General features: G+C 40.7%; 1 protein-coding gene across 8 annotated transcripts in view; it reads right to left on the bottom strand.

Moving 5' to 3' along the window:
* Positions 1-12,798, bottom strand: part of RAPH1 (Ras association (RalGDS/AF-6) and pleckstrin homology domains 1) — a 91,298-nt gene that overhangs the window by 31,966 nt on the left and 46,534 nt on the right. For 3 of the 8 annotated variants that reach the window (XM_072121100.1, XM_072121102.1, XM_072121106.1), the window contains exons 1-4: positions 9,706-9,836; positions 3,334-3,453; positions 2,690-2,795; positions 1,647-2,146 (exon numbers count right to left, since the gene is read on the bottom strand). In XM_072121100.1, the coding sequence (XP_071977201.1) occupies positions 1,647-2,146; positions 2,690-2,795; positions 3,334-3,453; positions 9,706-9,765 (786 nt within the window). In that variant the 5' untranslated portion in view covers positions 9,766-9,836. Of the gene's footprint in view, positions 1-1,646; positions 2,147-2,689; positions 2,796-3,333; positions 3,454-9,705; positions 9,840-12,798 lie in introns of those variants that run through there. The other 5 variants (XM_072121101.1, XM_072121105.1, XM_072121099.1 and 2 more) reach the window with 4 other exon arrangements.

Below are 12,798 nucleotides of genomic sequence, written 5' to 3'. Positions count from 1 at the left end.
TAACAGGAGCTGCAGCAGAGTCATGAGAGTCAGCTCCTATAAAAAGTTACAGAGGGGGAACAGAAAAAAACAGAAAGGCTTGGTAACCAAATCTGCATCTTGTAACGATAGTCATGTCTTATTCAGCCGTCTAGTCTATTACAGGGAGAAGGAGGGATTCTGTTTCCACTGTGTTATAATGACTGCACTTGTTTTCACCATTTTCTACAATTTGGAGGAGTAATGCCTTCTACTTTGTTCTGGTAGTATTTGATACCGTACTACAATAATTTTTGGGATAATAAAAAAAAAAAAAAGTGCATAATGGCAAGTCTAGTAACGCAGCTCAACCTAGTGCATAGTGAGAAACAAAATTTACGGCAGAACTCTCTTCTCAATGGGAGAAACCTTTTATAGAATCCATAGCAACATCTGCATTAAATCTGCATGTTTGACAAGAGGGTTGTCCGAGTATGTTAAAAAATGTACAGGATGCTCACCCGGCCCCTGTCCACGTGCCTGATACAGTATTAGTTTCAATGTGTATCAGGCGGGAGAAGGCAAGAACAATTTTTTTTGTCCTTATCCAGATGAGGTGTGTAATCTCTGAATTAGTATGCATTTGCCCTTACAGGAAGTTAGACTGAACAGGCAGAAAAAGCAAAAATGTACGCTACCCTCCAGCGAATAATGTAACTGTAAGACTTCATTTGTTGATGGATATTATGGGGGAAAATGATCATATGCCGACGCTCCGTGCGCCGGCGTATGATAAAACCCTGCCACTCACCGGAGGCTTAGACCTCATGATACAAGCAATGAAAATTTGCAGGTTTAGAAAGTGTGCAGGCATGGGGCAAGAACACCCCATGCCACCCTACTTCACTTGTGGCCACACCCCTTCTCGTCCCCTCCACTCCCACATGGCGGGGAGGTTGTATAGTTGCATTGCGCAAGAATGTGCAATTATTTCAGTACTTCTACACCAGAAAACTGCCAGAGACGCACTGATTAATGTCCCCCTATATGTATGGCTTCTTGCACAATGTAATCATGGCAGTTCTCCGACCACCGGCCTCTGCATCCACTACTTTGTGTTGCTCCAATGATTCTGGTAGTCCAATGATTCTGGTGGTTTTTATAGCCCCCACCATTCCAATAATTGCCAATAATTTGCATATTCAATATGTTTATTAAGCTCCTTATGGTCAGGTAGGTGGTATCAGGCAGTCTGATCCAGCCCAGGACCTCCCACCTGCCAGTAGAGGACCCAATTAACATAATGGTTGGGAAAACTAAAAATATGAATATTGGCTATGGTTGGGGCTAGAGGAAAGATTCCATCTCTTCCTGAATCAACCTTTTAAAAGATGAGTAGTTGCAGCTAATGATTGATACTATAACTATTTGTTGGTTTTTATCTATACAACTAGTATAATGGTGCAGGGTGTTAGCCATATTCAAGCTATGGACTACATCCCCCCACTATTTTTAACTGAGCTGTCACTCCCTCTTAATTGTATTGATCTACTAAATAAATATGGTGATTAAGGAAACTCAAAACCTATGTGAAGACAGGAATCCAATGGAGGTGCTTACATACAAGGTTGTCTAACACCATGTGGTGTCTACATCACAAAAATCAGATCTTTTATTAACTGCCTTACCTCGGAAATGGGCTGACCTTGGATCAGGTCTAGCTCCTGAGGTCTTGTCATTTTGTCAATATCCAGGGAGTCCATACTAGAGGCTGCTGAAGTAATGCTGGAACGCGAGGAGTTGCTAACGGAACGAAGATCACTATCGCTGACTGTGCCTGCTGATGCTGTCCGCCTATGATGGATGGTTACAGCTGGCTTAGCATCTTCTACAGCTGTCTGTCGAGCTGCCTCATCCATACTTAGAGAGGCCTGTTCCAACTGTGCAGTGATATCATCCAATGAAAAGTTGGCGTGAGTCGGTTTGGTTATCCTCCCTGATGAAGAAGGCAATCCTCTTAAACTGCTCTGTTTGGAGCTTACACGTCCAGCTGGTGGCTTCTGGGAAGACCTGCGTTCATGGGACTTAATGGAGGAATGAGAACCAATGCTGCTAAGTTCCTGCTCAATTGAGCAAAGATCCGCCATGAGAGCATCTAAATCCACCGTCTCCCCTTGATTTAAAGCTTCTACAAAAGATATAGAAGAAATCATTAAAAAAAATATGAAAGGAAATTCCCAAAGCAGACGACAAAGCGGTTATTATAAGACAAATGAAATCGCTTTCAAAAGGTTGCACATTACCTGTTCTTATAAGAGCGCTAAATGGGTATACCCATCAATATCATCTCTAGTATCAGTGGGAGACCTGAATATCAGAACCAATGCAATCATAGACAATAGTCTAGTGCTTTACAGTAAAACTTTGGTCCGTGCACATTTGCAAACAGCCACCCACTTTGCAAGAGAATGAAGCACAAGGAGAATGAGGCTGGTTGCAGTACGCCACGTGGCCCCTTTATTATAGGACTCAGAGGATCATCTACTGATTATAAAATCATGTTACATTCTATTATATCTGAAACATGGGAAGACACAATTAGAATTTCCCATAATTTTAGAGGAATTCTGACATCAGCTGTAAAAGATGAGCATTTCTTCATGACTGAGCATTCTGCAAATCTGAAACCTACACATTGACATTATATTTTCATGGTTTCATGGCCTCTTACCATTTATATTATACATGGAAAACCTATACGAGAAGTTTGCAAGGTTCGTCTCCTGGCGTAGAGGGGATCTCTTAACCGGTTCTTCTGGTGTTTCAGTATCCAGACTCTAAGTACATAAAAGAGAAAAATACTTATACCAGATCTATTTTAACGGTTTCAAGTAGTGTATATTTAAAGTACAGAGATTTCAGTAAAATTGTTAATAACCTTAAAACTTAAAATTTCAATCCACTTGTAAGTGTCTTGAGATTCATACCAGAGGAATTACGCTTGTTAATAAACCACTAAATAATATTTATGTTCCTTCCATTGTTGGAAGAATATGAAATTGTGGTTTATGAACGAGTACTATTCAGTTGTGCGATGTGTAGCACAGCTCTGAGCAATTTGACAACGGATGCAAAATCCGGGAAACTATGTAGAAAAGCCATGAAATAGTGGAAGCATAGGTCAGGTGTTTACAAAGTGCCCCGGCCTAAATGTCCGGTTCTGACACCAGGCTTTAACTTAGATGGGCTGTTAGACGGCTTTGTCTCTACGAATTTAATAAATGACACAAGTTGGTACTCACAACAGATTGTTTACACACTGGCACAGTTAAAGGGAACCAAGGAATTCAGAAGATCTTTAAATCTTGTTTTTACCTGGGTAAGCTTGTCCAGCTCCCCTAGCCAGGCTCCAAACATCTTATCGAGGTCCTGGTCTTCCTTATCGCTATCTTCCTCTGCTCCATGATCAATTTCTTCATCTGATAACTGCTCCATCTGCAATTTAATGAAGTCGCAAAGTCAATTAAATTTTATAACATACTAAAAATTCCTAAAGCTAGTATTATAGCCAATAACAAAACGTGAGCATTATTCTATCCTGGGACCCAGAAATCTTACTCAGAAGCCTAGAGAGCAGCCCTGCTTTAGCATCTTGTATCAAGGGTCCTTTTAATGCCATGCTATAACTATAGACACGGTTCCTGATCAGGACCAAGGCTGGGGTCCATTTCACCACCAGAGAAATGATTCTAAAGGGTTCATCTGAACTGGTTCAAAACAACTTAAAATGTTGTGTAATATCTGTAATTCCTATGGCAAATCTAATTTATGTGATGAGTTGGAACTTGGACGGACAAAAAATAGGATAATTACAAATCAACAGATACTAGTTGGGAACAAATTACATCACTCGACTATGAAACTGAGTTTTCTTTAGCTGGTCCTTTTGTGTCCCTTAAATACATAAATATAAATGTTTTGTTCTATCCTTTTTTTAAACGGATGGCACACTGACACATGCAATTCAATGGATCCATCCACATAAATACTCTTTTCACATATCCGTGAAAACTCTGAGCAGGTTGTATTACTATCTATTCCTGAGACACAGATGTCAACTGTGTGCTATTGTATTTGCAGATAAGATTGTGGTCAATACAATTGACCCTTTAAGAGGATAAACTAATGGCAGTCTTAATTTTTTTGTGGATGTAAAAGTGGATGACAAACAGTTTTTGCAGCCATAGGTTCGTGGCAATAGATTACAGATTTACATAATTTATACAGTTTATGGTAAGTGGACAGTAAAACAGAGCACACAGCTGACAATCCAATATATATAGGGTGTGGCAGACCTGCAGCTATGGACAATCTCTCCCAAGCCCCCCATTCTCATACATGCTTAGTCTGGTTGATTAGTAGGCAATGTCTTGACCAATCTTTGTTACAAGTACTAAATGGCATAGGAAAAAACAAAACAAAATGGCAACATATATTATAAAAATATGGAATAAGACAATTGATGCCACAATGTTCCATTCCTGTAGGGTTCATACAGTGTGAGCAGTTAAGATTCTCTACCGCACCATCACCATTTCCTGTTATTGTGGTTTCCGCTCCAGGCCTCTTCAACCCCATAGATAACAAAGAGACTTCATGACCTACAAATCTCTCAGTAAATTATACAACACACAAAAAACCAAAACTAAAGAAACCACAGCACAAACTGAAGGCAGTTTCACTGACTTATTACTTCTGTCTAGCAGACCCGTTAGTTTAGAGCGTTTTGTAGTATCGCAAAGAACAAGAGTATATTGGTTCACAGCGAGGTATACAGCTAAGATGTCACTATGTGAGATGTACTTGTACTTATATAGGCTTCTGAGGCTACAATCATCATTTACTTTATACATCTACCTTACTTCTGCAGAAAACAGAGATACGCCAATATTGAGGAGTAAACTGCACCCATCATATAAACAATTATCAAAAGATGCTGAAAGAGGAAGAGGGAACAAGCACAATCAGAGCCCGGCAAAACTTTCCCTCCTGCTGTGCCAGCAAGAATGATTACTGCACGTAAAAGCAAAGAGCTCCATTGATTTGGTATTTTTAACTTTAGCAGAATGCTGAGAAAGCAAAGTATTGTACAGTCACTTCCTACACCAAGGCGGCATTCCTCCATAGCGCACTTCACCGACAGAAGACTGTGCATACATGGCTGCGCTATCTAGTTATCCATCATTTGCAGAATAATATCCACATTAATGGGAATTATCATAGAACTGAATAAATTGTTAGTCTTGCCTCAAGTTTTATAACTAGTGGTCATAGGGAAGGAGCCAGCCAAAAATTCCTGGCAATAGATTGAAAATGTAACAAAATGTAACAATGCAAATCCAAAGAAAAAAAACAGCTGCTTCCTCTATTACCAAATAATCCACCATGACAAAGAGCAGGAACCTTTACTCTGTAATCCTTCCCATACCCCACAACAATGTGCAGCACAACACAGCTACTTGACACTGCACAGAATCCCATCCATCTGCTTTATGCATTTTCCATATTACTGGATATTCCCCATGTAAGGACATTCTGCATCGTAAATGTCACAGCATGAGCTCTGCGGGGCATTTCTGACAATAGATGTCTTCCTGTCACCATGATGACATGTTACACAACACAAGGTCAGAAACTATACAGAAAGAATGGGAATTCCAATCTTATAGGTCATTAAACAGACTTTACATATAGGCTTTACATAGTCATGCAGTTTGGAAAAATAAAAAAAAAGTTTAATTCATTCACAGTCTGTGACCACATAAAGTGATTGCCTCTGATGTTGCTTAACCTCTCCACAACTGCCATATGGATGTATGCTGTACATCTTATTTGTACATGCCCTGTGCAGAGGGTATGTATAAAAACGTGATGACAGTGTCAAACTGAACGGATCTCCAGAAGTGTGGACCAGAAAAAGAACCAGAGATATACACGGTTAAAGTTACAGTGGAAAAAAAATTTAAATACAGATCTCAATTCCCGACTCTTTCACCTAGAAACATAATCCTGATATTATATTGAATGGGAGATTTTCCACAAAATGTTGTCTTTAGGTACCACGGATCTGGAGATAAGGCCAATTGAAGTGAGTCATCCTCCAGCCTATCATCTGAAGACAGAATACAGAAGGTTCTGCACAAGACACTTTGCAAAAGTATAGGCACCCTCTGCCTCTGAAACTGGAGAATGGTGATGCATTGTCACTGTAAATATTTATAACATTTTGGTAAAGGTTTATACAATTTTACTGCTTATCAAAAAATTTTCATGGGAAAAATTACAAAGATAAGTTTTCTGAAAAAAAGGCTTCTCCTGCAAACCTTTAAGTAGGACTCTGCATCTCCTGCTGTCTAACAGCTCAGCATGCAGCACTACTGCAGCTAACATATAGTTTATCTATCTGCCTGTAGAGGGAGGAGTGGCGAAAAGCACGGCCCTCACACGGCCATGGGAATGAGGCCGATGGGTTGTGGGTCCATATATCACTTTATATCTGTGACACCACAAATGTGCTAGGTTTTTATGGCTTGTAAAACAATGTCATAAATACATGGGTATTTACTTATTTATTTACCACACTTTCCTTTTTTAGATTACACATTTTACACAGTTTACATATGTTTCATTCTATGTTATTGCTCATGAAAGTAAAGCAAATACAGCAAGCAAGCTTTACCATGAATCTCTCCGTGCTGTAGCTTCATAGGCTGTTACACTGTGCAAGCGCATTTCACCCTCCCACTGTGTAAGATTACTTCAGGCAGAGGGAAGTGCTGTGGGAGCAGGGAAGAGGGGGAGAGTGTAATAGCATGTGAAGCTGCAGCATGGAAGGATTCTGGTCACACACCCAAAAACTCTTCTAGCTCATTACCACAAACAATAGATGGTTACAATACATATTTGGTCAACCAGGGATATTAATTCTAATAGTTCATGGTAATAGCTTGTGTACAGTAACCCCAGTTCCCATATAATGTTGTCAGGCGTTTTAAGTTAAAGCGTTACAATTCCATTATTGTGCTGTACTCTGTGCCTGCTGCGGCAGTAAACTGCTGTGGTTTGATTTCAGAAAACAGTCACAATGTGTTTTGGCTGTTGCAAATTGTAGGGAAGTACAGATCCATCATGAGGAGACGTTCTCCGGAGACTCTGCCAGTGAATTAAAGCACCTAATTGTTTTAATAAGGAGCCTAATGCAGTCTTTGACTGTGTAATGCACGACAGTAAAAACACCCAGAATGCCTGCTCCCTACAGCTTCTAAGACTAAATAACATGGCTATAAATCCTGTCCACTAACTACAGAGAACTCCCATAACACATCACAGTACAATACACTAAAGGGTCCCTGCAGGACCCAACAGGTCACAGTAAGGCCCCCTCCAGTTGAAAACATCTCTATATGAGGTGGTGTCATGGGGATTGGGATAGGCCATTAAGGAAACTCGATTATTCCTAAAATGTTTGCCTTTTACGAGCCATTACCCAGATTTCAGGGTCATATTGATTACTTTTCTGGGATGCCACTTTGCAAGCTGTGGACCTATAGACATTTATGATATAATGGGGCTGAGGTACCTACAAGCCATTGGCCCAGCATCTCGCCTTGCAGTTATATGCAATATATTATCTGGTCTTTGTAGTAATTTTAGGTTAGGGGCAAGATGGAATCATTCATGAATAGATACATGACAGGAAGCCAAAAAAAAAAAAAAGTCTGGACTCCTGACCCCACCACTTAATCGTGCCCATCACCAGTCAGGAGAAACTTTACAAGTTACACGTAATTGAGAACATCGGCTCAACATCAGTCCTAATAGATGTAATGCTACAATAAAAAGGAAGAATCCCAAGTTATGAAAGGAAGTGGTTGTAATCCTCTTGTATTTGGAGAGGCCATCTAGTCAGAACGCTTCCTGTTTCCATTCTTGTGGGAAAAGTTGTCTCTGCATCCCATGGAACTGATGCGTGAGAAAAGGAAGGATACAGCGCTCTGTACAGTATAAATCTAGACTAAGCTCTTCCACTGACTTCTCCAGACAACAGTAACAACTCTATGGAAACACATATATGAACTCCTGAATATTCCTCCATTATGGAGTGGGAAGTATAATAAGTATATATAAGGATGGGAACTGCTTAACTCTTACCGCCAAGAGCGGATGTAAGACATCAGGACTAAACACTTACCAACCATATAGCATTTTAGGAGTATGCAGTGATAACAGAGAAGGGTCACATGTTAGGAATGGTCATATATCGGCAATAGTAAGTAACATCTGTACACAGCATTTCTCATAGTGAAGGAGCCATCATGAGTCTATGTATATCATAGATTGTCTCAGACTTCAATGAGATCTTTGACCGCGACCAGGGAAGGTAGGAGAAACGTAACCTTTGCATTATAATCCGTAATTCTCCTACTGGTGTGAACACCAACTATATTTGCTCTGTTAGTGAAGGGTATTGTGCCGAGCTCTCATGAAAAGAGTTGCCCTGCATCCAGATGCTGCCAGCTTGCTGCTAGTCAGAAGAAATGCCTTGTGTGTCACCTCTGACACGCTTGTCATAGGTTAGCCATCACAATCTACACAGACCAGTAGAGAATTATAGAAACAAAATGGCCAAAAGCTGCACCAGTTTACTACTATACATGCAACTAGACCCAACCTTGTATAATACTGGGCAGCCACAGACGGCGTATAATGGGTAGGACACTTGTCTGTTACTTAGTACTGAGGTGTGACTCATATTGAAGCAATATACCCTGTTATGCATTCATGTGGATATTTGTCTCATCGGACCTTTTTTGTTTTGGATTTCCTCTACACAATTACATTGTTTTAATTCATGACAATACAATTTTGTGTTGTCTTGTGTCTATAATAAAGATTATATGTATAGATTTTATAAGAACGTTGTAACTCAGTTTTTCTGTGGTAGTATACTTGTATAATACTGCCAGTGTCACACTACAAGTTATAGGGCAGTGATGGCAAACCTTTTATAGACCAAGTGCCCAAACTAACAAAACCCACTTATTTATCACAAAGTGCCAACATGGCAATTTAAGCAGTAAACCTATTACTCCCTTGTCTGTCATAGCTTTCAATCATATCAGTATCCCGAGAACACCAATACAGTAGAAACAAGGAGCGACAAAATCAAGTTCCCCTGAACAGGAAGAATTGTCAGGCCTGGAGCCGGAGCTACAATGATAATGCAGATTTGCCCAATGCTTCCCATTCCTCCAGTAACACTGTTGCTTTAAAGTCCTGAGGTGGAATAACTTGACTGATTTCTTCCACAAACAGCAGCAAACCTGACCATGGTTTATACTGCTATTGGGACTTAGCTCTGTTCATCTCTATCCAGCAGAGGTGCAATAGCGACACAAACCATGATCAGTGGCACTGCTTTTGGAAGAAACAGCCAAGTTTTTCAACCTCCTTCCAACCCCTTTAGGATAGCACTGAGCGTGGCAAGTCCGTGGCTGACTGGGAATTCATGGCGTCCTCTTTGTTGATGGCCTGGGTGCCCACAGATAGGGCTTTGATTGCCACCTGTGGCAACCGTGCCATAGATTTGCCACAAGCTAAATGTTACCACAAATACAGCACACGATCAGCAAATGAAGGGTTAACACTCCTAAACCCATATGGAGGAGGGCTGGATTTGTTGCAGACCTGTCGCTGTCCATAACTAGTAAAACAGATACACCCCAAGTAGGGAGAATTCCCGGTCATCTTCCATTCTCAGCAGCTCTGGATAAGATCCTCCCTTCTACAGAAATAAATAAGTAAAGCTTTCTGCCCTATTGTCTGTTTCCGTGGTAACCGCCAGGTCTCCTTCTCTATATGGATTAACCCTGAAAAGCCAAGTGACTGAGGAAAGAAAGAAAAATCACTTCCAATAAGGTCAGGACTATGCTGCCAGATGTAGCTGTAACTGCAGCATCTCTTGTCACGTTACCGTGGCAACATGGTAACCTTCTATTGTTTCAGCTTATCGGGATGTAACTGGAGGAAGATGTAGGAAGGTCCCTGTCCCACAGCTGCAGCCGTGTACATGTTGTATAGTATAGTATAAAATGGTTCATTGCTGCCATGCTGTTACGTCCCCTGGCATAACTGTTCTAGTAACTACATGCATTTCTTATTACATGTTCCCATAATCTCTGATTGCTATTGAGCCTTGATATCCTTAAATACATTTTTACTTAAAAGGAAACTACCATCATGATTCTACCTATAAAAGGTAGAACGGGTGGTAGTTGGATGTATGGGACCCGAGGATAGCCCTTTTTAGAGCTAATCCTCACGTCCTTGCTATCTTAATACCCCAATATGTAAATTTTCCTAAGCGGCTACTGGGGCGTGGAGTAGCCGGACATGAGGCTAACCGTCTCGGCTACTCCACGCCCCAGTAGCCTCTTTTCTCCTCCTACCCTGACATCTTTGGTAAGCAGCTCCTCGTAGCTGCACGTCCTCGCCCAGAAGTCGGCGGCGGTTGCCCTTTTTGCTGGTGTTGGAGTCAGAGTTATAAAATTGAGGAGTTGGAAGTTTGGTTTACCAATGGCATAGCCCGGGTGAAAAGAGCCACCTTCTAAAAGTAGCAGCACAGCTCCTGTGCTTTTACGACCATAAAATTCTCTTTTTCAGTAATAGGTCCGAGATAAAATTTTTAGAGCTGTGGAACATCCATTCAAGAGTTAATCAGTGCAGTATGAATCTCATGAGGTGCCATAAATCTGTCCCATTTGTAACACACTGATAAATTTGTCCTCCTGTTTTGTGATCACTTGAGGTTGTTCAGGTCATGGATGATCACAGACACTCTTGTTTTCCGAGACGACCCTTCAAGTTACAGGCAGTCCTTGGGTTACGTAGATAGGTTCCATAGGTTTGTTCTTAAGTTGAATTTGTATGCAAGTCGAAACTGTATATTTTATAATTGTAGTTCCAGACAAAAAATTTTTTTGCCTCAGTGACAATAGGGAGTTTCAAAATATTTTGCTGTAATGGGACCAAGGACTATCATCAATAAAGCTTCATTACAGACACCTTACAGCTGATCAATGCAGTCTGGGACTAAAGATAAGCATTGAGAGAGCTTCACCAAAGGCCATAGCGGGCAGAGGGGTCTGTCTTTAACTTTGGGCCGTCTGTAAGTCAGTTGTCCTTAAGTAGGGGACCGCCTGTACCAAGATAACAATCTCCTGCAACTTCCTGCAGACTCTATTCTGATCAATTTTTGACCTATAATACCGACATTTATGAGCGGACTTTACAGCTTGTCCAAGTACACGTACGTATCTGTTTATCCATGAAATTTTAATTGTACTGAAATGAATAAGCTGCGTACAACATCTACAACTATCCCTCCATACCGTCCTTTTCGACATGTACTTGCTAAATCTATTTTAACACCATGTCCCAATATAAAATGTATTCTTTTTTGTATTGTTTTAAAATAGAAAACTATTTGGAGAAATAATGGGAGTTTTAGGAGCAGTGAACACATGCTGTGACCTTGAATATTTAGAATAACTAGTTACTGCTGCTCAATAACATCATTCTCTGGAGCTTTGTTGCCAAACGCAAGGTTATGGACCTCGAAGAATTCCTTTTGGCACAAGGCACAAAAATGTAAAAAGGAAATGGTTTGCAGCTGTTTGAGTACACACAAGTGATCACTTCTACAAGTCCATTTGCTAGATACACCTTACATATGTGCAGGGGAGGAATATGCACATTCCCAAAATTGCAGCATCTAGGGCAAAGAACAGCAATGCTTGTATGATGGAGGTTAAGGCTGCATTTACACCTTGCAGTTACACCATGTTTAAGTAAACACAATGTTTATGACGATTGGTCCAAAGCTCAAAGTTTCTACCTCCAACAAATTCCAAGAAACCAACTACAAGATTGTGTCTAGGCGGTACTGGGTCTACCCAACATGCCTCGATGAGTATTGGAGGTCCAGACAAGCCTCTGGAACTATGCTACACATTGGGTGGGGCTATTAAAACCATTCTGGTCTTGGGTCATAGACACAATATATGATCTTCTATATGGTCTGACTGGACACCGCCTAGATAACAACCCTGCCCTTCTCTTGCTTTCCATGTTACCTATTGCAATCGCAAAGGCTGGCTTTATGCCTTGATACCAAGACTATGGAAAGCCAGTCAAGCTCCCTCAAGCACCGACTGTTTTCAGAAATGATCCCACTCCAGAGAACGGAGGAACTCACTTCAGATGTTAATTATACCGGTAAGGTGTATTATGTTGGGGAAATTCTCCATCAGAATGGAACAACCTGTACAGTTACAACATGCAGGGCTTCTGATAACATTCCCAAGGATAACAAATATAAGATCACCACAGTCGCAGTGCTGGGATCTATGAGCAAGTGTCCCTGGTTTATCATGCGCGATTTTGCTTGTGTAAAATTTGCTTTGTTTTGTACTACATTTTTTTTTTCCAATAAAGGAATGATAAAAAGTGTATCTGTATTTTTTCACAACCAAAGACTTTGCCCCTTCCTAAAATCAAAGTTCCCTGCAGCGCACGAGAGGAGGAACAGTGAGAAATTTATAACAGGATGTACTTCCTATCACTATCCCACGGATCAGTGCCCTGTGGAGTAATCCCCTGCAGAAGTAGCATTCTGGCCATCAGATACAGCAGCAGGAATCTATCTCTGTACATATGTGCTGGTATGTGTGTGCTATTTATATTGTATTGGGAGGAAGTAGCCTCAACTATAGTCATTAT

The sequence above is a fragment of the Engystomops pustulosus genome, chromosome 8 (genome assembly GCF_040894005.1).
Source record: "Engystomops pustulosus chromosome 8, aEngPut4.maternal, whole genome shotgun sequence".
NCBI classification, from domain to species: domain Eukaryota; kingdom Metazoa; phylum Chordata; class Amphibia; order Anura; family Leptodactylidae; genus Engystomops; species Engystomops pustulosus.
Note: the sequence above shows the minus strand (reverse complement) of the source record. Positions and strands in the feature narration are given on the sequence as shown.